The sequence below is a fragment of the Balaenoptera physalus genome, assembly GCF_965194825.1.
Source record: "Balaenoptera physalus genome assembly, chromosome: 20".
Taxonomy (NCBI): Eukaryota; Metazoa; Chordata; class Mammalia; order Artiodactyla; family Balaenopteridae; genus Balaenoptera; species Balaenoptera physalus.
In genome coordinates this window covers 52,515,196-52,541,997 of record NC_138901.1, presented here as the reverse complement: position 1 = coordinate 52,541,997, position 26,802 = coordinate 52,515,196, and the positions used below count along the sequence as shown (strand labels likewise).

The following is a 26,802-nucleotide window of genomic DNA, read 5'->3' as shown; positions in this document are numbered from 1 at the left end:
ATTGTATTCCTGTAACTTCCAATACACATATTTATATTTTTCCAACAAACTCTAAACTTACTTGCTATCTCTCTCCTGAGGAAGGAGGGGACACAATAGCTACTGAACTCTTCCCTCCCACTGTCCTTCCTACATTTGTTTATAAATTTAGTTCAAGAATCCTTTTTTTAAAAAACAAATACTTCCTTTTTCCAGTCAGTAATTAAACTTATCAACATAGTTTACCTATTTCTTCTCACTTTTTAGTTGCATCTTTCCTTTTGGTTTCTCTTTTCTTCTAGCTGAAGTACATCCTTTAGTGATTCTTTCAGGGAGAGTCTCTAAGTGATATATTCCCTTCATTTTTTTTAAATGTCTGAAACAGCTGTCTACCACCACTTTAAAGATATTGTCCCACTGTCCCACGGCTGATAAGAAGTCTGCTCTCAGCCTAGCTGTCATTCACAAATAATCTGTCTTTATCCTTAAGTATCTTCAATATTTCCTATTTATCTTTGAAGTTCTAAGGAAATCTGTTCCTTACAAGTTTCAAATAACTACCTGAAAACCATCTAGATCTAGAAATTTTTTTTTTTTTTAGATCTAGAAACTTTTGGAGAGATCATTCTTTGAGAACTTTTTCAATTTATTCCATTATTATTATTGAGCCGGTCAGGATTTTCCACCTCATGTTAAATTTAGTAATGTATACTTTCCCAGAAAGGTATCTGCTTCAAATAAAATTTTCAATATAATAGCATTGGTTGAACATAATGTCTGTTAACATCTATTGTTAAATTGCTTGATCTTCTTTACATCTGTGGTTATATGCCTTCTTAATGCCTAATTTTGTGTATTTTTATTTTCTCTTTTTATCTGTATTTGACTAGCTGAATAGTTACCTATTTTGTTATTTTGTTCCCTCAACACAGAAGTTTATCTTTTTCTAGGCTATAAATAAATCTGTAGTTTAGATTTACTTATCAAATCTCATGAGGTTTTTTATTTCTAATTTATTTGTTTCAGCTTTAATCTTTGTTAACTCCTTCCTCTTACTTTAAGTAATAATATTGATAATAATAGCAGCTACCATTCTTGAGTAGCTACAATGTATCAGGTTCTGACACATAATATGCATTCAATAATTTTAAGGTGGATACTACCATCACCATTTCACAGGTAAACAAACTGAGGCACAGAGAGGTTACTAACAACAACTTACAAATATGATTCTTTCTTTTTGAATAAGGAAATTTTTAAGGCAATTAATTTTCTTCTAAGTATAGCTTTGGACACAACCCATAAGCTTTTAGATGTAATATTTTAAATGTCATTATTTTATAAATATTCTATAACCTCAGCTTTGATTTCCTCTTTGGCCCAACAGCTATTTAGGAAAGTGTTGAGATAGCCTACTTCTAAGTGGTTAAGTGAGTTTTTTAAACGTTACTGTTATTAATTTGTAGTTTTACTGTCAAATTGTAAGCAAATATATCCAGCAAGGTGTCTGATTTTTTTTTTAATTTTATTTATTTATTTATGGCTGGGTTGGGTCTTCGTTTCTGTGCGAGGGCTTTCTCTAGTTGCGGCAAGTGGGGGCCACTCTTCATCGCCGTGCGCGGGCCTCTCACTATCGCGGCCTCTCTTGTTGCGGAGCACAGGCTCCAGACGCGCAGGCTTAGTAGTTGTGGCTCACGGGCCTAGTTGCTCCGCGGCATGTGGGATCCTCCCAGACCAGGGCTCGAACCCGTGTACTCCGCATTGGCAGGCAGATTCTCAACCACTGCGCCACCAGGGAAGCCCAAAGTGTCTGATTTTTAAAATTTATTTAGATTTACTCTGTGGCTCAAAACTCTGGTTCCTAAATCTACTGCTATCAAGAATGATCTGTAAGATTTTTAAAAATAGAAATTTGGGCTAACAATCCTTTTTTTTAAAAAAAGGAGCAAAGCTTATGAACAGACAGTTCACAGAAAATAAATACATGTGATCCTTAAATATATGAAGACATGCCCAACATAATTCAATAAAATTATTATGAATTTAAACTATACTAAAATACCATTTTCAACTATCAGATTGGCAAAAATCCAAGTTCAAATTTATACAGCTCCTACTGAAGGCAATTTGGCAAATCTATTAAAATACATGTGCATTTATGTTTTGACCCAGCTATTTTACTTCTGAGAAATTATTTTAGTCCATACAAACTAACATTTGTACAAGGTTATTCATTGTAGCATTATTTGTGATACTGAAAGACTGACAATGGCCATTAATAGGGGATCTATTAAATAAATTATTTCACATTCAGGTAATAGAATACTATGCAGCAGTAAAAGGAATTAAGAAACTCTTTATGTACTAATATGGAAAGAACTCTAGATATATTGTTAAGAGATGCAAGTTACAGAACACTAGGTTCTACAGAATGCTAGGGAAATGAGGAAATGGGAAGATATATAGTTATTCATGTCTTTATATATCTTACATATTTATATGCAAATATATATGTGTGTATGTTATATATGTATATATATATAACATATATATGTGTATATATGTTACACATATATGTTATATATAATTGTTATATATGTATAACAATTTGTTATTTTTTTAAATGGTTGGAGCCTAGAAGTCTGGGTTTTGTTTTAAAGCCCTATCTACCTTATGATCAATTTGTGTAAATATTCCATAGACACTTGAAAAGAAGCAGAAATCTCCATGAGAGGATCAAAGTTTGATAGCCAAGTATAGGTAAAGATACATATAAAGATACATATATACAATTGACATAAATAATATTAATGAGATTATCCATAGTCTCTCATTCCCTACCCTAGTCGATGTCAAGTGGTAAGAAGTATGTTAAAATCTACCGCTACAATTGTATTCTGCCAATTTCTCCATATTTTAATCACTATATATATATATGTGTATATATATATAGACATATGTTAAAATATATACTATTAACAACAAAAAGGTTCATAAGATATCTTCGCTGTGGATTTTATCTTTCACAAATAGACAACAGCCCTCTTTGTCACACTGATTGTTTTGCCTTTAATTCTGTTTTTCCATATTAATATTGCCCACTCTGCTTTCTTTTCGGATTTGATTGATATAACTTTTTCTCAACACTTTTCTTTTTAAATATACAGTTACTTTCTTTAATAAAATTAATTTATTGATTTTTTTTTCCCTTTGGAGAGATGACCCAAACTGAGAATCTTTTCTGTGTAATAGTGGAATTTAACTAATTTATATTTATTATACATCATCTATGTACTCAGACTTATTTCCATTATCATATTTATTTATTTATGATTCCTCTGTTTTCTCTCTTTTTCTATATGGGTATGTTTTCTTTGTCATCCTTTCTTATTTGAAATGTTTTCATTCTACCAGTGATTTTATATCCATGGAATATTAAATTTTCATCAGAATATGTCCAGCTATTAGTTTCCTTTCATTGATTTTGTCTGATATTTGGTGAGTCATTTTGATCTGCAGATTTAAATCTTCAATCAGCTTAAGAACATCCATTATCCACATGTTTAACTCCTATTCACTATCCTCCACATTCATTATAATTTTGCTTATCATTTTACAGTTGTTGTGTTTACCTTTGAATTATGTGAGAGCTTCTTAAGCTTATTCTCAATATTACTAACTGGGTTTTCCACAAAGTAGATTCTGCTCTCTACTGTTTGTAATATCATTTAGAATTCTTCTTGGCCATTTTTAGTTTTTTTATATTATTTCCTTAATTTAACCAGCACTTTCTTCATATCATTCTATTGCCTTATTTAATCTTTTGTCTTTAAAACAGTTTATTTTTTTCTAGAAGTCTGCTGAAAACACAAAGTTAATAGATATCTAAATTTTACTTGGCTTTCTATGACAAATCCTTTTCAAAGCTTGGTTATTTCCCTACCTTCTAAATGCTAGGTTATACTTTTTTAGATGCAGAATCTTTTCTTTCACCAAACTATGAGGGGTTTTTTTTTCCCCTCTCCTTCTTCTTTTTATATCCAAACTTGAAAAAGGAGACATCTACTCAGTCTTGTTATTTATCTCCAAACTGTGAGTAGATTCTCCTTGGCAACTCTCATGGCACACACAGATGCTGTTCGAATACTCTCCTCAGATTTTAGGCTAGAGAGCTGGTTGTTATAAGACATCAATTAAATAATCCAGAAGCCTACAGGGAATGAGGAAGAAGCTGGGACAGGAGTCACTGCCAGCAGAGGAATTTCATCTCTGCATAATTTCTTCTTTGTGCCTGGTAAAGTTACTAGGCTGTGGGACCAATTTTTTTATGTCTGGTTTTCAATTTGGCCATTACTCTGGGTACACGATGTGATTATCCAACTTCCTAGCTGGTGAATGGCTTCTCTCTGCCACCCCACTCGCTGGGTTTCTGTTTGGGAGAGCCACATTTGAGCTTGGGCTCCCCAGGGCACTGATTTCAAATGCTATTGACCCCAAACAACAAAAGTGGTTCCATGTAGGAAGACCCCTGACTGTTCCAGGGCTCACCCTTACTTCTAAACAGCACAGAATTGTCCCCAAATCTCCAATTTCATATATTCCCACACTACATTGCTTTCTAAGGAAGAAGCAATGGGGTTCAACTCTCAATATCACCTACATTACAGTCCTAACTACCCCACAGATTACAAACAAACAAACAAAAATCATCAAAGTATGTTGTGTGCTGGGCATCTTTCTCTCATTTTTAATCCAGGTGCAGCATTTCAGATAGGCTATATACTAGAAAAAGAGGGTTAGATCTTTGTGTTCAATTATCTTCTTACTCAGAAATTCTACCCAACCTGGGTCTGATTTTTATTAAGAAAGGAAGTAATTTTCTTTACAGAGGTTCACCTAGCTCAAAATCCTATTAGGAGATGGGGATCCAGGTATTACTCCCTCAGAAAATTGGCTCTAGCGATTTAATGGACTCTTCCTTGCCTTGCAAACATCATTTCTAGCCAGGTGAACCTCAGCAAAGAAAACTGCTTCCTTTCTTAATAAAAAGCAAATCAAAATTGGATGAGTGCTGACAACTTCCTTGTACCAGCCCCGCCCCCCCCGCCTCTCACCTCTCCTACAGCAAGGCTACGTGTCCCTGTCCATCCCAAATTTATCTCAAAATCTGGGCAGAAAAAAAAAAAATGTTATGGCTCTTTTCCAAATACCTTCAAGGACTTCCAATTAGATTCACAAATACGGACTGGGACCTTGACAGGTTCATGGCTAAGCACCAGCACTGGTCTTCCTGGCTTCTCCACCAGCCCACCGGGGACAGAGATAAATAAGACAGACTCTGTGCTCCCACAGCATCCTGTGTAAATCACTAAAATAATACCTGCGCCACATATTAAACTCCTCCATGTTCCTCTCCACTAGACCATAAGCCTGCAGAGACAACAGACCATCCCTCTGTCATTATTGCAAAGGAGGTTCTACAAAACACGTTAGTCACACCAAACAGAAACCAGTTTCAGTTCCTGCCCTTGAGGAGGTCATATTCCAGAGAGAGGTCCCCGGCTTAGCTGTGAATCCGTGCTCCCGTTGTGACCACGGCTCCGTCTCGGGTGCACACAGATGCAGATGCGTCTCGGATGCTTTGGGATCTATTTTCCCTGACTGGCTGCACACCGTAGGTAGTATTCTGGGAAACCCTGTCCCAGGACAGGTTGAAGTTGCATCTCAGCAGGATAAGCCATCTTCCTCAGAGTCCCACTTCCCACCAGAGAGGCAGGTTGGGGTACGGTCTAGATGACCTTGAACCAGACACCACTCTGACTCCCGCAATCAGCCCCAGGCATAAACACCTGGTCTCCCTGCCTGGCAACTCAGACATAGCCCCAAGATTCCAGCCAGGTCCATTTCCCCAGCACACCCAGAGCAGACTGGTCAGACTGGTATTTCTGGGTCCTGGCCACTAGAGGCGTGGCCTCTAACAGTGCAGAAGCCCCACCTGAGAATGATCCGAAGGTACTCAATACCATCCGCCTCCTCACACTTGATGGACAGGAGCAAGTTCCCCAAACTGCTGCCGGTACAGTAGAAGTTTAAATGATCCTAGAGATGGAAATCAGGTGTTAGCGGGGAGGAGGGGACCCTCCAGACAGGTTCCCCCCAAATCACCTCCTTCACCAGGAGTCAGAAGCCCCATAGCAATGCGGAAGAGAAGGGTGCTACTGCTGTGGCTGCTATTGGTGATGATGGGGGGAGGGTGGAGGAGGGGAAGAAGGAGAAGGGTCACAGTAAGAGGCCCAACTGAGTCCCAGGATGTGCCAGGCACTGGGCCGAGGGCCTAATCGCCCTCATCTCCTTTAATCCTGACTACAACTTTATGCAGGAGAAAACATCACCTCCATTTCACAGATGGGTAAACCAAGTTCAGAGTTGTTAACTGTCCAGGGTCGCACAACTAATAGTGAAAGATCCAGGGTTCAGACCCACATCTGTCTTGACCAAAGCCCAAGTTCTTCACCACAAGATATCGAGTCCACTTCCTTGCCTCCAGGGGCAACGTTTGCCAATTCAGAATATTTGTGGGAATAAAGCTAGGAGGACCACTGGCACCTCCACCCAAGGGGAGCCAGGAGGTCCTCTGGACAGTGGGTCTCTTCCTGGCCCAGGGAGCCCATACCAGACAGGCCATATCAGGATGCGCCCCTCGTATCTGCACTTTAACACCTTCCCCAGGGGGTTCTGATGCAGCTCCTAAGACTGCAAAGCTGCCTTAGGCCAGAGATTTCCGGAATCTGCCTTCAGGACTTCCAGAACCTGGCAAGTCTAATGGGCAGAATATATTTAAAGAAATGTAACTTTGTCACTTTTAAGCCATCAGAGGCTCACAGCACATCATCCAGTACAAGTACTCAGGGGGACCCGCATGAATGAGGACACGAGAGACTTGTACCATTTTGACAGAAACAGACTTCCAAGGTGTGAGAACATATTTGTTCCTTCCACCCTCCTTCACCCCCAAACACTGCCCATTCCATCACCTCCTAAAATATTTGTTGGGGGTGATCCCCACCCAGACTCATCACACCAAGAGCCTTCCTAACTTCTGCACACCCTCCGTCCGCCCCACCCCTGCCCAGGAGCAGAGTCGGTCAGACCTCTCCAGCGAGGACACAGGCAGGCAGCAAGGACGGGGCGGGCGACTTCGAAGAGGACAGACAGGGATAAAGGGGCAACTGGAGAGGAACGCTGGGTCCCTGGGGCCCTCCCCCTCCAGCAGCTATTTTTGCCCCCGGGCCCCCTGGGCCTCACCTTCCCCAGGAAGTGCCTGCGGTAGGCCCTGGCTTCACCCTTGCACTCGAGCTTGTAGCCAAACGTGCTGGGGCTGAGGTTGTCCTCTTCCTCCTCCTCACAGATGCTGCTGCCCAGGGAGGTCGGCGTGCTCACGCTCTCAGGGTCCTCGATCCAATAGCCCCCAAACTGGGGCAGGACGATCAGGGGGTATGGGCCTCCCTTCTCCACCACCTAGAGGCAGAGGGAGGGTCTTGCACTGCAGCCTGCCCTGGGTCTGCAGGAGGTGGGGAGAGGTGCCAGTAGGGGTGCCCTCCAACCTCTGAACTGCTCCAAGGAGGGGATCCCGTCTTTGAGGCCAAAAGCAGCAACATGAACCCCTCCCCTAAGCCCTACAACGTCTCCAGCTCCACCAACCCTGTAGTATCAGAGGTGCAAAGCTTGGATGGGTACCCCCAATTTAAACATGGAAAAGCTGAGGTCACAAAGGGAAAGATGGCAAGAGGCCTCAAGCCCTCAAGTCCCAGGCCCAGGGTTCTCTCCCACGTGGGGTGGGGCAGGGACCATCAACATCATCACCATCAGCTACCCCGGCCCCCCCACAAAGACAGGACCCAGAGCTGCAGTGCGGCCAGGGGGGGCTCCTACCTCGTCGATGCTGGGGTACGGAATGTAGTCGTCCTGCAAGACAAACCAGACAATGTCACCATTAGTCCCGGCAATGCCCAGAAAGTCTGATCACTGTTTCCATTCCCCTCTCCACTCGTTACTCCAGATGGGGTAAGGAGTAGGCTAGGGGGCCTGGCAGGCTGCACCAGGGCTTTGGGAGCATCAGTGGGAAGAACACCGGACAGAACAGCCTAGAGGCAGCTCTGGGATCTGGCTTGAGTTCTTCCCCAAACTGACAGAACCTGAGTGCAAACCCTGCCAGCTGAAGATGCAGTACGCAGAGCGCTGAGTCCCACACTCCTGTGACCCAGCTTCTCACCCTAGGATGCTGTAACAGGAAGATGACCGCTGGTCCCACCTAGCCCCCTCCAGGAAAGGGGGTTAACCTCTAAGTGATAAGCTGCATGCCTGGGCCTTGGCAATGGAAGCTGAAGCTGAGAGGTGATGCCTCTGGAGCCTGGAGCATAGAGCCTGACACCCCTACGTGCTGCATGCGGTCCGTTTGCAGGAGCAGGTGCAGAAAGGCCAAGCTGAGCCACAAGCCTTGTCTCACCAAGGCCTCCACCCCAGACCACCCTGAAGCTGCCCCAAAGGCATCAAGCCAGGGCCCCCCTTGCTGCCCACTGTGCACCGGTCAACACAGTGTGGCCACTTAAGTGGCTCTTGGTGAAAATAAGAGTTAGCGTAAGACAATTACTGAGCCTGCGCGTCTGGAGCCTGTGCTCCGCAACAAGAGAGGCCGCGATAGTGAGAGGCCCGCGCACCGCGATGAAGAGTGGCCCCCTCTTGCCACAACTAGAGAAAGCCCTCGCACAGAAATGAAGATCCAACACAGCCATTAATAAATAAATAAAGCACACCTAGTATAGTGTAATTAAAAAAAAAAAATTGATAAAAAAAAAAAAAGAGTTAGTGTAAGATAGCAGACCCCAGCATGCCAGCTCTGTCCCCTGCCTGTCACCCGCCCAGCCCACCTTGTTCTTCTGGGGTCCCGGCTTCTGCTCTTCAAGCTTGATCCCCTGCAGAAACAAGGAAAAGAGGATCCATGGAAAAGCAAAGGTCACAGAAGACAGGCCAAACAGAGGAGTCTATCAGGAGCAGCTGCCTTAGCTGGGGGTTAGTAACAATAGCAGCAACAGCTGGAATGTGCTGGGCCCTTACACACTCAGGCCTCACAGCAGCCTCAGGCAAGGCAGCAGCATAGTGGGTTAAGAGCGTGGGCTCAAGCCAGATGACCAGGATTCAAATCCCAACACTGTCCCTTATGACCTGATGACCTTGGGCAAGTCACAAAACCTCTCTGTAGCTCGGTGTTCCCATCTGTAAAATGGGAACGAAAACATCACCTACTCTTGTGGTGAAGATTAAATGTTGAGAGTGTGTTAAGCCCTTGGAAGAGTGATCACTATACAGTAAAATTACGGGTAGGCAGCATTTTTGTCTTGGTGATTAAATATCTCCACCAGGCTCTCTCAAAGCCAGTAGGTGAGGGGTGAGGATGGGAACCTGCATCTTCGGGTGTCATTGATGCCCACATATTGGACCTCATGCCACACCAGCTCCACCGCTCCCTGGTGGGAAGGTCCACGGGTGACAGGCAGGCCACCCGGTCCTCACTCTGCCGCTGTCTTGCTATCCATGACCCTTGACAAAGTTGAGCCTCTTGCAGCCTCCATGGCTTCATCTGCAAAATGAAGATTCTAACACCCACCCTCCCGCCTCATAGATGTATGTGTCACCGCAAGGGACAGGCACCATGACTGGGCCTGGATTAAAGGGGATCATCTGCAGGTATCTGGAAAGTGCTCTTCCGGGGAGCAGGGCCCGGTCCTATAGTCACATTCTGAATTAACTAGGTTTTGAGGGAGGGGGGCACATGGTGTTCCCAAGATTGTTTGAATAAATCCAACGACGGTGTGAGACGCTGGGACACACTGGGACACACTAGGAGAAACAGGTCCCCTCTAGAGAGAAGAGTGTCCAGAAGCGGCCGCTGCCTGATCATAATAACACACCTCAGGATCTTGGCCTTCCATGGCGCTCCCTCTGTTGTCTCCTTTGAAGCCCTCAGCACCTATTTACCAACGAGGAAACTGAGGCCCAGGGAGTAGGTTGCTGGCCTAACGTCACACAGCTTGTGAGTGACAGCACCTGGATTTGAAGCTGGGCTGTGTGTCTACAAGTGTGTCTACAAGTGCACGGTCCTATCCCACAGCTCTCAGAGCACAAGACTCCTGCTCACTGCGTGGACTTAGACTTGGGCTTCTCCAGACTTGGCTGGGCTGAGTCACCTGCGGTGTTGTTCAAGAGGGCGTGGGAGGGCCTCCTCCCGCTGGACAGGTGCTCCTTCCCACACACAGGCATAAAAACCACCTGAGCGGCCAGCAGACCCTGCCCAGGGAGGCAAACTGGGCGGATGGGGACGGGGGTGATGTCAGGAGTTTGTTTTGTTTGTCCTGCACTAGTCATCCCTGCCTGGGAACAGCCCCTGGGCAGGACAGCAAACCTCCTCCCGTGCCTTCCCCCACGACAGAGCCACCGCGCAGCACTGGGCCGTCTCTGTGTGTCATCCTTTGCAACAGGTATTATGATTATGCCCCACTCCCCCAGCCCCAGCCGTGAAGACACTGAGGCTCAGAGAGGTAGAGTGACTTGACCAAGGATACTCAGCTAGAACTTGAACCTAGGACCAAAGGGATCCAAAGCTTGTGCACTCAGCCCCTGTTGCTTCACAGGGATTGTGCCCTTCTTCAAACGCCTAGACTCTCGGTCTGGGAGGTCAGGAGTCCTGGATCTTAGTTTCAGCTCTTCACAACTCTCAGAGTGCCCTGGATGCTTCACTGCTCTGAGGCTCAGTCTTCACGCCCGCAGCACGAGAGAGGCCGCCCACACTCAAGCACAGACTCCAGCCACACTTCATAGAAGCCGCTCCCCATGTGAGTTCCATACAGGCAGAGGAGTTGGAAACTGTGGCCCCTCGGAGGCTGGGACCCAGTGGGCACGTGGTAGAGGTCCAAGCACTGGGGAGTCCGGTTTCAGCCACCAGCAGTCTCAACTGAGATGAAACTGACCAACCGCCCAAGGGTGTCAGCCGCCTGCCGTGGAGACACACAGGAAGCAACCAGACCCCTGGGACTTCCCTGGCAGTCCAGTGGTTAAGACTCCACGTTTTCACTGCAGAGGCCGTGGGTTCAATCCCTGGTCGGGGAACTAAGATCCCACAAGCTGCATAGGGCGGCAAAAAAAAAAAAAAAAGATCCCTGTCCTTGCCAGGCTCCCAATCTAGTTGAGAGGACAACCCAGCAGCCTCGAAACACAAGGACGATGAGGCCGGTTAAGTGGGGCTGGATTCTGTGATCAGAGAAGCCCTTTGTTGGGGAGGCCGGGGGCCCCGGCTAGCGGGGAGGGGTGAGTGGATCGTGGGAGCAAGCAGAGAGAAGGCAGGGTGAGCCGCAAACTCCCCGCCAGCTTGCCAGAGTGCGGGGATTCCATGGCTCGAGGTGAAGATCCCAGCTTTACTGAGCACCTATTACACACTGCCTCCCATCACTCACTGTCAAGGCCGGTGCCCTCCCTGTTTCCGCAACTTGACTGTATGTTCCCTAAACGCACATAAATCAGTTTGTAGTCCACACACTGTTGGGCACAGAGCAGGATTTTAATAACTTGCTCGTGATAATGACACAACCACTAAAAAATAGTTTTCCCTCAAACAGTCCCTCCCCCTCCTCCCTTAGGGAGACCTGGCTTTCCCATGAGGACCACGCTTGCTGGTAGCAGCTGCCTTCTCAGCATCTCCACCTGCATCTCAGGCCCGTTGTGGGCACGCTCTCTGCCTCTCCTCCTAGAGCTTCCATCACTACCGGATCCTCCTTCCTGGAGCCTGGAGCATCTACTTAGGGTAAAGAGCACCATAATATAGTGGCTAAGCCTTGAAGCTACTTACTAGCCCTGAGCCCTTAAGTGTTTTATTTAATATCTCTGTGCCTCAGTTTTCTCACCTGTGAAATGGGGATAATAATAATATGCCTACTTCCTGTGGGCCTTGTCAGGAAGACATGAGATAACGCCTGTCAATCTCTGAACCCAGAGAAGTGCTTGAAATACATGGGCTATTATCAGCACCTTCTTCCCACCTACATTTATTAAGCCTTCTGGACCTCCCCCCATATTCCCTAGGGCAGTGGTTCTCATCTGTGAGCCCTGACCCCTTGGTGAGGGGTGACTATAAAGGACCCCCAAATCCACACTGAACACTGATTTTTGTGCAGTGCCTACAAAGTATTTACATATTTCTCATTTCATCCCAACAACCATGTAAGTGGGTATTTTACATGTAAGCAGGCATTCTTATTTATAGAAGCTGTGATATTGTGATTTATAATAAGAAATATATATTTGGTCTTCATGCAGTTTGAGGCACAGAGCTCCTAAAACCCTTGGAATTTCCTAGGTGATAAGAGCAATGGGAGCATCTTTTGTTATAGCATTTGGACTTTTGTCCTTGATTCCTGAAACAACTCCAGAGCCATAAAGGTGAAAGGAGTGTCTTGTTATAAGTTTACGTTAATGAGGTAACTTTTGGGAAGCCCCTAAGGATGGAGGCTTGTTGCCAGGGGAACCAACCCCGATTAGAGGGTTGGAACTTTCAGCCCCACCCCCAACCTCCAGAGAGGGGAGACGGGCTGGAGATTCAATCAATCGCCAATAGCCAATGATTTAATCAATCATGCCCATGTAAAGAAGCCTCCACAAAAACCCAAAAGGACAGGGTTTTGGGAACCTCCTGGTTGGTGAACACGTGCTATGCCCAAAGAAGGCATAGAAGCTTGCACCCCTTCCCACATACGTTGCCCTAGGCCATTCTTCCATCTGGCTGTTCCTGAGTTACAGCTTTATATAATAAACTGATAATCTAGTAGTAAACTGTTTTCCTGAGTTCTGTGAGCCACTCTAGCAAATTAATCGAACCCGAGGAGGGGGTCGTGGGAACCTCTGATTTATAGCCAGTGAGTCAGAAGCACAGGTGCCAACCTGGACTTGGGATTGGTGTCGAAGTCAGGGGAGGAGGGTGGTCCTGTGAGACTGAGCCCTTCACCTGTGGGATCTGACCCTATCTCCAGGTAGACAGTCTCAGAATTGAGTGAAACTGTAGGGCACCCAGCTGGTTTCGCAGAACTGTTTAGTGTGGGAAAACTGCCACACGTCTGGTGTCAGAGTGAGGTGAGAACGGTGCTGTGAGTAGACAGCAAACAGGAGCGAGAAGCTTAGAAAAGGGAAGGAACTAGTGCTAGCGAGTATTAGATGCAGGATTTGAACTCAGGTCTGTCTCCCACTCCGCTGCTCTGCCTCGCAGACGTGAGATGAGTCCCCTAAGAAGGGGCTTTCCTTCCAACCCATTCCACGAACAACCGACCCTCTCAAACCCTCCCCACATCCGTCTGCCCTGCTGGCAGGTTCTGTCTGTCTTCTCTCCATCCTTCAGGCGGGAGCCGTCCCAGAATCCTCTGTGCCGTTCGACATGGAAATGGCCTCAGGTGGTCCAGGCCATCAGGACTGTGAGTTCTCTCTTCTCCGCCCTCCCTCCAAGCACCCGAGTTTTGCCTGTGGGTTCTGCTGGTGTCGTGTCCGCTGAGGTCACTGCAGCATCCCCACCCGGTGCTTGGCTCCCCGACAATGAGGATGCTCACCTGCATTTTCTCCAGCATCTCAAAGAACTCCGCTGACTGAAAGACACAAAGAGGGCGGGGAGAGAAAGACGGGGCGTCAGCCAGCAGGTCTGCTGAGAAAGCCTCTCCGTTGACTGTCTGGAAGCTCGACCCAGGGCTTCCTCAGGGACAAAATTCATTTGGATCAAGAGAGAAGATAATTTGATCTTGCCTTTGCAGGGCTGGAGGGCCAGAATACCCCATACAACAAGAGAGGGAAAAAGCATGCCCGGGCTGGCAAATGGCCCTGGGGAGAAGAGTTACTCAGTCTCTGTCAAGAGGGAGGGGCCCCTGGTAAAAGCCAAGGTCTCCAAAACGCCTGTCGGCCCTGGGATTCAGCCTCCAGCAGGATTCGTGTTTGGGATGTTTTCAACCCAACAGTGAGGCCAAGATGTCCCACACAAGTAGTTTTCCAACTTTTGTGGCAACACACAGTTCTGCTGTCTTCTCACAGAAGTCTCACTTAGAACTCCAACATACAAAACCAGTAAAAGCACAGCTGCTCTGGCCAAGGCAGAGCCCCTGATGTGCCACCTCTGCCCGTCCCTGTCCCCTGTCCCCAAGGCACCTTTTGGGACCCAAGAACTGGTGAGCAAAACCTAAAAACCATTGAACTGCAGCCTCCAGTGGCCTGGATGGGTTATTTTTAAAATCATAAACTATGTAAGTCCAAACTTTTAACCTACTTTGGTGCCACCCTTGTAAACTCCAGGTAAGACCAAAAGGAGAAAAAATGGAATGGAAGGGTGAGGGACTGAAAGCTCTACCCTAACAAACACATGCAGAGGTTGCCCCAGAAGTGTCCCCACTTCTCGTTCTGTGAAAACAGCTACACTTTTTTGTCATAAGATCACTGCCCACATCAGGGCACTGGCAAGCCAGGAGTTAATGAGCGCCCAGAAGAGACAGTCCCCAGATGAATAGGAAACAAAAGAAAGCAGTGAAAAGGAAGCATGTCCTTGTCACTTCTTCATGCAGAGGCAGGGCATCCACCCTGCTTTCCTCTGCAGGCACCAATGGGCCAAAACTGCCTGCAGCCCCGTCACCCTCAGCATTCCCAGAAGAGAATCACCATGGAAAGGGCCCTTGTGGAGTCACCTGCAGAGACCTGGCCCTGCTGCAGACTCCAAGTGACCTCTCCCAGGCTAAAGGTGGCCCATCAGAGGCAAAGAGTCTCTGACCCCCCAGCAGTTCAGGTTCCAGGGTCTGGAAACCCCACTTGTGAATGTACAGGGTTGAGGACAAGCTTGGGTCACCCACATCAAGCACCCTTGACCAGAAGCAGCCATCAAACACCCAGCTCTCAAACCTATCCTTCCCACTTGTTCTGTGTATTCCTACCAACTCCAATCTCCAGGATACCAAGAATAATAGACATGAAGAACTTATTCAGATCAGTAAGGCTAGAAAGATGAGCAAAAAGAGGACAAGGAGGTAGAAACAATCAACATTTTAAATACACAGACCTCTGACCCAACAATTCCTCTTCGAAGAATGTGTACTATAAACACACTTACACATGAACACAAAGATAGATACGATATAATGGCCATTGCAGCATTTTTTGTAACAGCAAAAAATGGAAACAACTTAAATGTAGGAAATTGGTTAGAATAAGCTACATAGAATAAAATACAAATACTATGAAAAACTGTGTGCCAATAACTGAGATGAAATGGACAATTCCTAGCAATACACAAACTACGAAAACTGACTTGGGAAGAAACAGAAAATCTAAAAAGACCTATATTAAATAAAGAGATTGAATTAGTAATCAAAAAACTACCCACAAAGAGAAGCCCAGGTCCAGATGGCTTCAGTTGTGAATTCTACCCCTTAAAGGAGAAGTAATACTAATTCCTCACAAACTCTTCCAAAGATAGAAGAGGGAACGCTTCTCAACTTATCCCATAAGGCTAGTACTACACTGACACCAAAATTAACATCACAAGAAAACTACAGACCAATATAGCTTATGAAAATAGATGCAAAAATTCTCAACAAAATTCTAGCAAACTGAATCCAGCAACATAAAAAGAACTACCATTTGACCCAGCAATTCCACTCCTAGGTATATACCCCCAAGAGAAGTGAAAACATTTATTAAAAACATATGTCTCAAAAACTTGTACGCTCATGTTCACAACAGCAATATTCATAATACCCAAAAAGCAGAAACAACCCAAAAGTCCATCAACTTTTGAATGAACAAATTGTAGCATATCCATTCAATGGAATAGTATTCAGCCAGTAACAAAAAAAAGAATGAAGTACTGGCTCATGCTACAACATGGATAAACGTTGAAAACATTATGCTAAGTAAAAGAAGCCAGACACAAAAAGCCACATGATTCCATTAATATAAAATATCCAGAATAGGCAAATCTATAGAGACAAAAAGTAGATTTGTGGTTGCTTAGGGCTGAGGGAAATGGGGGATTTGGAAGGTAATAACTAAGGGATATATGGTTTCTTTCTGAGCTGATGAAAATGTTCTAAAATTGACTGTGGGTAATGGTTACACAATTCTGTAAATATACTAAAAACCATTAAGCTGTACACTTTAAATGGGTGGCTTTATGGTACTGAATTATATCTCAATAAAGCTGTTCAAAAAAAAAAACTACTCAGTTATTCAAAAAGAAAGCCGTAGATCTATATTGCTTATATAAGATGCTCACCAAGATATATTAAGGGGGGGCTGCAAATCAGAACATCACATAGAATACGATCCCCTTTTAATAAAAACAAAACCTAAAATGACCTATATGTATGTATATAAATGCATAGAGAATAATACAGAAGAATATACCTCACACTATCAAAAAGTGATTATATCAAGAAGGTGGAGAGTAGTGAAGGGGGTTTTGCTTTATACACAGCCTGCTTCACAAGCAGGTAGACCTACATCACTGGCATAATTCAATTTCAAAGAAATAAGTTTTGGAAAGGAAAACAGAAAAATGTGCAAAGGACAGGAACAAACAACTTGCTAAAGGAGAAATATAAAATGACCAATAAACAAATGGAACATGCCCAACCTCCCAAGTTATGAAAGAAATTAATATAATAGTAAGATAACATCCTTCACCTATCAGATTGGCCAAAATTAAAAAGAAAATCCAGTGTTGGCAAGGACTGTAGTAAGTGTATGCCTGGTACTTTCTGAAGGGCAATTTGGTACCATGTGTCCAAACCCTGAAAAATGTTCATGTATTTTGGCCCATAAACCCACTTAAAGGAATTTACCCGAAAGCAATATTTGGGCAACTACACAAAGATATGTATACAAGGATATTTGTCGAAACACTGTTTATGGGTAAAAAAAAAGTGGAAAAATCCGAAGTACCCATCAATGAGGGAAAGAATAAATCATACAAGGAAGTATGCCCGTACAATAAAATACTCTAAGAGGAGATCTGTGTTGATTATGCTACTAGGAAGATTCATGTTGTACTGCTAAGTGAGAAAAGTAGGGTTTAGAACAATGTGACCCCTTTTTTTCTCAACATATATGTCTTCATGTTGAATACACACATTACCCCTCCAGAGAAAAATATCTTGAAGGATATATGCCAAAATGAGTTATAAGCTAAGGATATTTTTTTTCCTTTTTGCTTTTCAGTATTTTTTTAATTTTCTATAACAATTATAAATTATTTTTGCAATTAATCAACTGCAAAGACTTCAACACATAAGCAGAGGCTCTGGCATGCCTTTCTTTGCTTCTCCCAACTCCTGCTACATGCCCTTCCTGTACCCTCATAAGACGCTGTGCCCAAGGACACAAGTTATACAGCCTTTTGTGCCCACAGAAAGCCCCTGAATTCAGGCCAATTCATTTACAGGTCTAACCATGGCCCTGTGTGTTATAGACTAAGAGTCACCCCTATATCCAGCTTACCCCCTGGGATCCATATAAACTGGCAACCAAAAATACCTTAGGTGTGTTCCTACACAATGCCCTTGTGTTGGTTAATCAATTAACCCCAGATGATTAAGTGCTGGCAAGGCATGGACTGGTCACTGGAAGTACTAGGCAAGGGCTCCATTTCTAGGGTACTTGACCTTAATTATGAGACAAAGTTACACAGGGTTATGTTACAGATGACCAGTGGTTCAGAGGAGGCATGAAGCACTTCTTGCTGGGAGGTAAGGATATTAGTTCTGTACTGCTGTAGAACAAATTACCCCAAAACTTGGTGACTCACAACAATGTCCATGGGTCAGGAATTCAAAAGTGGCTTCATTGGTCAGTTCTGGCTCAGGATTTCTCAGGTGGTTGCATTCACGATGTCAGCAGAGGCTGCATCACCTGAAGGCTTGATTGGGATTGGAGGATCTGCTTCCAAGATGGCGCACTCACAAAGCTGTCAGCAGGAGGGCCCAGTTGCCCATCCCACGGACCTCTCCATCGGTTGCTTGAGTATCCTCAAAAAGTGGCGGCTGACTCCCCCGGAGCAAGTGATCCAAGAGAGAAAGCATGAAGGAAGCTATACTACCTTTACACCATCCTTTCCCTTCTATCCTATTCTTTAGAAGCTAGTGTCCACGACCAGCCCTCACTCAAGGGGAGGGGAATTAGGTTCTGAAGGAGAAAAGTATCAAAGAACTTGTGGACATATTTTAAAACTACCACATCAAGGAAGTCTTCTTGTAAGAGGCTGGATTCCAACCAGACCTTAAAGGATAAACAGAAATCACTTGATAGAGAGGGTGGAGAGGGCATTACTGGCAGTGGTAACTGTGAGGGCAAAGGTGGAGAAGCACGGTGTGTACTCAGTGAATGGTGAGTGGATGAACCTGGCTGCCTGAGGCCTCTGGGTCAACATCCTGAAGTTCAGACTGGAAAGGAGGGCTGGGGTTTGGGCCTGAGCGATTCCGAACGCCAAGAATTCAGGCTTAATCTGGAAGGCGCTGGAGAGCTACTGAGGTTTGGGTACAGTAGAAAGATAAAGTCATCCACAGTATCTGTGGGAGATTGGTTCCAGGACCCCTGTAAATACCAAAATCCGAGGATGCTCAAGTCCCTTATTTAAAATGGCATAGCACAGCTTCCCCCTTTATCCGCAGGTTCCACCAACTGGGGATCAAAATCGAAATCTTTAGTTGACTCTGTGGATGCAGAACCCGTGGATAAAGAAGGCCAACTCAACAGGAGGGAGTAGAATCCAGTGGTCAAAGGCAGGTATGGGAAGTGACCGACCTGCTACTGGCCGGCTGTGTGGCACAAGGCACGTGATTCAATCTCTCTTACTTCCCTCACCTGAAAGCGGGATCAGCCCCTGCCTTTCAGGGCTCATGGGAGGATGAAGTAAGAATGTAGACAAGAAGTGCCAGGGCCTGGTCCACGGCCAGCCCTCAGTAAACAGCAACTACTATAAGGAACTATTAGAAAGTTCGCTCTGGAAACAAGCTTGGTCCAGTTGGGAGATGGTCTAGTACCTTCAGGATAGTTAGCTTTTCCTGATTTAGCTTTTCTTGACTTCATTGGTCTTCCCAGAGGCAGCGTGTTTAGATTACTGTTAAAAATGGGTCTATTTCCCGAATGAAGATGCTTCATGGCCTCAGGGCTGGCACAGGTGGTGAGATGAAAGGGCTGTGATTCAGCCTCAGCCCTGAGTAACACATGGATGGACAATTGCTGCGTGGACAGCGTCCAGGAGCAGAAATCAGCCAGCGGCAACTTGGCCCCAGCTGGCCCAGCCCCACTTCAGGGTGACTTGTTGAACTTTCCAATGGGACAGTTCCAACCTTGGCAAAGAGCAAGTCTCCTTTTCCACCCAGAAGCAGGGTGACTCAGGCCAGCCTGGAACGGCAGCTCCGGCCACTCAGTCCCACCCCCGTCCACACCCCCTGAGGTTGCTTCACGCGGCCAAGGGCGCACAGCAGGCACTCAATAAACGCTCACTGACTCACTGGCATCGTCCCACAGGCCCTTTAGGACAGAATGCCTACAGCATTCTTCGGAAGGGGATCCCCCTCCATTGGGAAGCCAGGCGCTGGATTTTCACAGAGAAATGTAATTCGGCCTTCTCATCAGTAGCAGCGGCCCAGCTGTCTAATTTATTATTAGCAACAGCCATCAACACCCAAATCAGAGCAGCGGCCAGCATTTCCCCTTGGGCTCTGCTTTAACAGCCAGCCAAGTAGGATGTGAAATAATCACCGAGAGCCAGCACCCAGCCAAGGAAACCACAGGCTGGGCCCCAAGGTTCGGTCCAGGTTCAAGCCGTGTCCTCCCACTTCACAGTATAGAAACCGACCAGTCTTCCTTCAGAAGGACAAAATGAGTCCTTGCGGGGAGAAGGCCAGAGGGGGTCCGACGTAGCAGGAACAGAAGCGAACAGGAACTGCAAGGCCAGCCTTGAGGAATCTGCCCGATGCCCCTACTTGTTCACTCCGGTGCCAGCCCCCTGCCCAGGTGGTGAAGAAGTAGAAGCAATGGAAGGAATACAGCGTGTGCGAGTATAGGAGGGCCACCACCCCATCTCAGCACCCTGTGCCCTTCCCGCGGGCAGGAGCGGCCTGGCCTGCCTCTCTCTGGTCCACAGCAGCTCTACACGTGGACGTGACCTTTCCTGGCAGATGGGCGGCCACCTGTTCTCTCCTTCTTGCTGCATCGCAGCAAGGGCCCCCACCAGCACACTCCCCTCTCCCTCCTCCTCTTCGTCCTTTCTGACCCTAGTTGGAGAAGTAGCACCCACTGCCATCCATCTGCTGCCCACCAGATCCCTGCTGGGGGTCCTGCCCTAGCTCTGGGCTCCTCTGCTCCCCTCCTGCAGGCAGGCTGTATTTGTTGTGTGAGCAGTCTTCCTACACCCCTGCCCAGAAGGTACCACACGCCCACTGCTCACACAGAGGACGAGGCCGTCTGAGCGTCTGCACCTTGGAACAAGGCTCAAAATGGCACCGACTCACAGGGCTGTGGTGGGATAACGTGAGCCAGTCTGCAGAGCCGGACACAGCACCCAACGCAGAACTCGCTCCGTGCACAGCAGCAAGTGTCTCCTTATCCCACCTCAAACCAGGACATGCACGAGGAGGCAAAGGCATGTCAATAGCAACCAGAAACGGTAAAACAAGACAAGGATGGAGGACAAGGTGTCTTCCACCCCACACAGTCCCAGGAGAATGGGATGGAGATGTGGGCTGGGTGGTGCTGAGGAGAGGAAGAAAACGGGTCTGAGCAGGTTTTCTCATTACACAGAGAAGGAAGACACCACAAAAGAAAAGGATTTCTGGAGAGTTTTGTAGATATTTTTGGAAAGCTGGGGGAGCTGGGAACCCAGAGCACACACCCCATCAGGAGCCAGACCGGATGTGTCCCAAGGCCACCCAAGCACAGCACATGCTGTGCTGCCCTGGCTCTGCTGCTGGCTCAGAGGCCCCCATCCAGAGGACATCAGGATGAGGGCCAGCTGGCCGCCACTCTGGTTGCTGGAACCTGCAGAAGAAGGCAAAGGGTGGTTCACTAGACTAGAAGGTCCTTGAGGGTAGGGCTCTGATTATTTTGTTCACTGCTATATCCCTGGACTTACAGCTGCCTGGCACAGAGTAGATGCTCCAGAAACATTTCCTGAATGAATGAGAATGAAGTTGGCAGGGGAGACTGACTCCTAGGCCTGTGGGTGGCCGGGGCTATCTCCTCAGGATGGCTACAGTCAGGGCAGGACAGGCCAATGCATGTGCTAGTAAGGGCTGTCTCTTCTCTGGCCACAGACTGCACCCCTCACCCTGGACAGCCAACAGGTGTCCCCAGTAAGTTGCATCCAGGTCCTATTCCAACCAAGCCTCCTTCCCCCCTCTCCCCTGTGCAACCTTCATGCTTCTCTTTCCCTTCTTTGGTCTCCCTTCATACCAACTCACACTGAACATAGCTCCTCAGCTGCTTGAGTCCTGCAGAGGCACAGCTTCAACTATGTCAACTTGGGCCAGGAGCCTACAAGGCTCTCTATTACCTACGGCAATGGTGATACAACGGAATCACCAGGAGAGCTTGTTAAAACACAGGTTTCTGGCCCCACCCCTAGGGAATCTGCATTTCTAACACATTCCCAGGTGATACTGATACTCCTGATCCAGGGACTACACTGTGAGAAACCACTGAATTATAATGTTTAATGCAGGGGGTGTGTGAAAGGGACCAACCTGGCTAGAGCAGAGATTGGGCGGGGAGGAAGGGTGGGAGGATGGCTGGTTTTTATAGGACATCTTAAAAATTAGGCAGATTTATATTTAAATCTGTAAGAGAGGATTTGAAAATGCAAATGACTACAAGTACCAGGCAAGTAACATAAAAGAATGAAGATATAATAAGAGATTGAATCGGTAATCCAAAACCTCCCAGCAAAGAAAAGTCCAGGATCAGATGGCTTCATGGTAAATTTCACCAAACATTTAAAGAAGAATTAGCACAAAGCCTACATAAACTCTTCCAAAAAACTGAAGAGGAAGGAACACTTCTTAATTCATTCTATGAGGCCAGCATTACCAAAACCATACTAAGAAACTACAAGGAAACAAAACTACAGACCAATATGCTTGATGGATACAGATGTAAAAATTCTCAACAAAATACTAGCAAACCAAATCCAACAGCACATTATACACTGTGACCAGGTGGGATTTATCCCAGGAATGCAAGCTTGATTCAACATAAGGAAATCAATCAATGTAATATATCACATTCATAGAATGAAGGGAAAAATCACATAATCATCTCAATTGATGCAGAAAGAGCACTTGACAAAATCTAATACCCTTTCTTGATAAAAACACCCAGAACACTAGGAATAGAAAGGAACTTCCTCAACATGATAAAGGCCTTTTTTTTTTTAATCCACAGCTAACATCATGCTCAGTGATACTGAAAGCTTTTCCCCTAAGACCAGGAACAAAACAAGGATGCCCACTTTCACCACTACTATTCAGTGTACTGAAAGTTCTAGCCAGAGCAATTAGAGAAAGAAATGAAAGGCATCCATATTGAAAAGGAAAAATAAAACTATCTCTATTTGCAGATGACATAATCCAATATAGAAAACCCGAAGAATCCACAAAAACACTACTAGAGCTAATAAAGGAAGTCAGCAAAATTGCAGAGTACAAGATCAACACACAGAAGTCATTTGTATTTCTATACACCAGCAATGAACAATCTGAAAATAAAATTAAGAAAACAATTCCATTTGCAAGAGCATCAAAAAGAATAAAATACCTAGAACAATTTAAACAAGGAGGTAAAAGATTCATACACTGAAAACTAAAAAACATTGATGAAAGAAATTAAAGAAGACTTAAATAAATGGTATGACATTCCTTGTTCATGGGTTGGAAGACTCAATACTGCTAAGATGGCAGTAATCACCCAAAGTGATCTACAGATTCAATCCAATCCCTATCAAAATCCCAGCTGGATTTCTTTGCAGAAATTGAAAAGCTGATCCTAAAATTGATGTGGGAAGTCAAGGAACTCAGAAAGCCAAAACATTCTTGAAAAAGAACTCACAATTCCCAATTTCAAAACTTACTACAAAGCTACAGTGATCAAAACAGTGTGGTACTAGCATAAGGATAGACATATAGACCAATGGAATAGAATTTAGAGTCCAGAGATAAATCCATGCATTTATGGCCAACTGACTTTTGACAAGGGGGTCAAGACTAATCGATGGGGAAAGAACAGTCTTTTCAACAAATGGTGCTAGAAAACTGGATACCCACATGCAAAAGAAATGAAGTTGGACACCTATACCTCAAACCATATACAAAAATACAAAAAGCAACAACCTAAACCTAAGAGCTAAAACTGTAAAACTCTTAGAAGAAAACATAAGTTAAATCTTCATGATCTTAGATTTGGTAATGGATTCTTAAATATGACACCAATAAAAAAGGAAACACAAATTACTGAACTTCATCAAAATTTAAAACTTTTGTGCTTTAATGGACACTATCAAGAAAGTAAAAAGACAACCAACATAATGGGAGAAAATATTTATAAATCATATATCTGATAAGCACCTAGCATCCAGAACTCTTACAACTCAACAAAAAGACAAACAACCCAATTTAAAAATGGGCAAATAACCTGAATAGACCTTTCTCCAAAGAAGATATACAAATTGACAATAGGCACATGAAAAAAATGCTCCACGTCATTAGTCATGGGGAAATGCAAATCAAAACCACAATGAGATACCACTTTCATACCCACTAGGATGGCTATAATCAAAAAATAGAAAATAACAGGTGTTAGCAAGCATGTGGAAAAATTGGAACCCTCATACATTGCTGGTGGGAATGTAAAATGGTACAGCTGCTGTGGAAAACAATTTGGCGGTTCCTCAATAAGTTAAACATAGAGCTGCCATATGACCCAGCGATTCCATTCCTAGGTAGATACCCAAAGAACTGAAAACAGGTACCCAAACAAATACTTGCACAAGAATGTTCTTCACTTGTACACTAAAGAGCCGCACTATTCACACTTGCCAAAAGGTGGAAACAACCCAAATGTCCATCAATTGTTGGATGTATAAACAAACTGTGGTGTATCCATACAACGGAATATCATTGAGGCATAAAAAGGAATGAAGTGCTAATAAATGTTTCAATGTGAATGAACCTCAAAAACATCCCATGTGAAAGATGCCAGAGACAAAAGGTCACATACTGTATGATTTCATTTCTGTAAAATATCTGGAATAGGTAAATCAATCCATAGAGACAGAAAGCAGATGAGTGGTTGCCAGGGGCTGGAGCTGGGGGAGAATGGAGAGCAACAGCTTAATGGGATTTTATTTGGAGGTGATGGAAATAGTTTAAAACTAGATAGAGGTGAAGGTTGCAAAACACTGTGAATGTACTAAATGCCACTGAATTATTCACTTTATTTTATTTTTTTGATGTGGACCATTTTTAAAGTGTTTATTGAATTTGTTACACTATTGCTTCTGTTTTATGTTTTGGGTTTTTTGGCCCCGAAGCACGTGGGAACTTAGCTCCCCGACCAGGGATCGAACCCGAACCCCCTGCAGTGGAAGGCGAAGTCTCAACCACTGGACCGCCAGGGAAGTCCTGAATTATTCACTTTAAATGATTAATTTTACATTGTGAAAATTTCCCCTCAACAACAACAACAAGAGTTGGGGGACTGAAACAATGGTAAAATGAAGAGTACATGCTCCTTCCAAAAGAGGCAACTGCTGCTCATCTCTGCCAGGCTGCAAGAGGAAATGCAAGCTCAATGTTACCAGAGTTTTCAACTTTTCAGGATAAGCCAGAAATCCAAATTTGTATGTAAACTCTCCCAACTTTTATGCATCGGTAACCAATTAAAAGTTTTCAAAATCTCTATGTGGACCAAACAAAATTCATCTATGAGCCAAGTCAGTCCACAAGACACAATTTCCAAGCTCTGCTCTGTACAATAGGGAGCCATTGAATGTTCCTGAGCTGGAAAATGAGACGATGTAAGGAAAGTGTAGGGAGCTCCAAGGTATCCTCTTTTGGGCACACGTGACATGCCAGGCACTGGGGCACTGAATCAGTGCTACCCCATTAGTACAAATGCCACCCCATTAGTCCCAGGGAGGGAGGGTTAGAGGGGTGGAAGGGGTTGAGTGATTAAGCAACTTGCCCCAAGTGAACACACTTAGTAAAGACAGAAGCCAGATTCAGGTCCAGATCTATCTGGGTTTGCCAACTCCACATCTCACATGCGTGTCTGACAGACATCTCAGACTTAACTAGGCCCAATAGAACACTCCTTAACTCTTTTTTTTTATCATTAATTCTTTCCCTCAAAAACTTTCCTCCACCTTAGCCAGTCTCCCCATCGTCCACCCATCCTGACGCTCAGGAGAAAACCCCCAGGGTCATCACTGATTTCTTCCTCCTCATTCCCCACACCCAACAGATCTGCAAGTCCACTGTCAGAACATATCCCAAGTCTGAGCACGTCTCAGCAGCTCCCCCACCTCCATCACCTCTCACTGTCCCTCATCAGGACCATGTAGCAGCCTCCACACCGATGCCTCCCTAATCAGCCCCCCGGACAACAGCCACATGGTCTTTCTGAAAGATAAATCAGATGACATCCGTCTCCAGCTTAAAACCCTCCAATGCACCACTCCATATCCTGCCAAGGTCCAGGGGCGTCAGGCCATTTCCGTTTGTAACAGTGTCACCAGGCTCACAGCCTGCCCCCCATTCCGGAGCCAGTGGTGGCACAGCCTGAGATTGGGGGACTCCTTGGTCCAACCCCCTAACAGGTGTCCTATCACTCCCCACACTCATCCCTGAACTGTCACAGCCCAGGAAGGGAAAGAAAGGAAAGAACACAGCCCACCCCCGCCTGCAGCAGGTAGGTCGTGAAGGAGAAGAGGCCAGCAGTTCCAACCTGGCCGAGTCAGCCTGGGCCCCCATGTGCACAGGGGCCTGGCAGAGCTGAAACAGGGGGGCCCACAGAGCCTCCAGGGACAATCTGACTTGGCAGGAAAGGACCTTAACTCCCAGGCCAGCAGGAGCGTCACACACACCACTCCCAAGGGTCACACTAACAGCACAGCTCGGAGGCTCTGTGACAGGACAGAGTCCCCTGCCAGGGCCATCCCAGGCACACAGCACCAAGGGGAGAGGGCTGGACCCACAGGGCTGGCCCGCCGGCTCCGAGTGCCTGGAGCCAGGCGGAAGCCCAGCGACAGAGTCCCTACCTCTCCCACCCTGGCACCCCACCTGGCACAGCCTGCAGTTGGCTGAGGGTCCCCTCAGGCCCTCTCCCAGCATCAGGAAGCCTTGACAGAGGAGCACAGAGGTGAGCTCTGGCCGGTCTCATGCCAGGACCGCCACCTCAGATCTCCATGCCAGGGAGGAAAGGCTCTGGTCCCCGATTCTGTCCCACGCCCTCCCATGTCCCCTCCACAGACACAATCCCCTCTGTCCCTAATCTCTGTTCCTCCTTCCCCTGAGTGACAGGTGGCTTCCATACCCCACGACAGGCCAGCAGGCAGCAGGGGCTCCCTGCCAGGTGACAGCAGGAGGGCTTCTGGCTCCTCCCTGACCCAGCCACTCCAGGCAGCCGGTGTGGACAGGCACTGCCCCGTAGCCCGGGTGCACTCACCAAAAAGTTCTTTAAGAAATCCGTCATCTTCCACTA

The 26,802-nt window shown here is 45.8% G+C and overlaps 1 protein-coding gene across 13 annotated transcripts in view; it reads right to left on the bottom strand.

Annotated features, from left to right (window-relative positions):
* Positions 1-26,802, bottom strand: part of RAP1GAP2 (RAP1 GTPase activating protein 2) — a 216,363-nt gene that overhangs the window by 47,524 nt on the left and 142,037 nt on the right. For 9 of the 13 annotated variants that reach the window (XM_082443470.1, XM_082443475.1, XM_082443480.1 and 6 more), the window contains 5 exons: positions 13,623-13,658; positions 8,907-8,951; positions 7,912-7,944; positions 7,285-7,497; positions 5,975-6,078 (listed from right to left, as the gene is read on the bottom strand). In XM_082443470.1, the coding sequence (XP_082299596.1) occupies positions 5,975-6,078; positions 7,285-7,497; positions 7,912-7,944; positions 8,907-8,951; positions 13,623-13,658 (431 nt within the window). The remainder of the gene's footprint in view (positions 1-5,974; positions 6,079-7,284; positions 7,498-7,911; positions 7,945-8,906; positions 8,952-13,622; positions 13,659-26,802) is intronic. The other 4 variants (XM_082443476.1, XM_082443477.1, XM_082443472.1 and 1 more) reach the window with 1 other exon arrangement.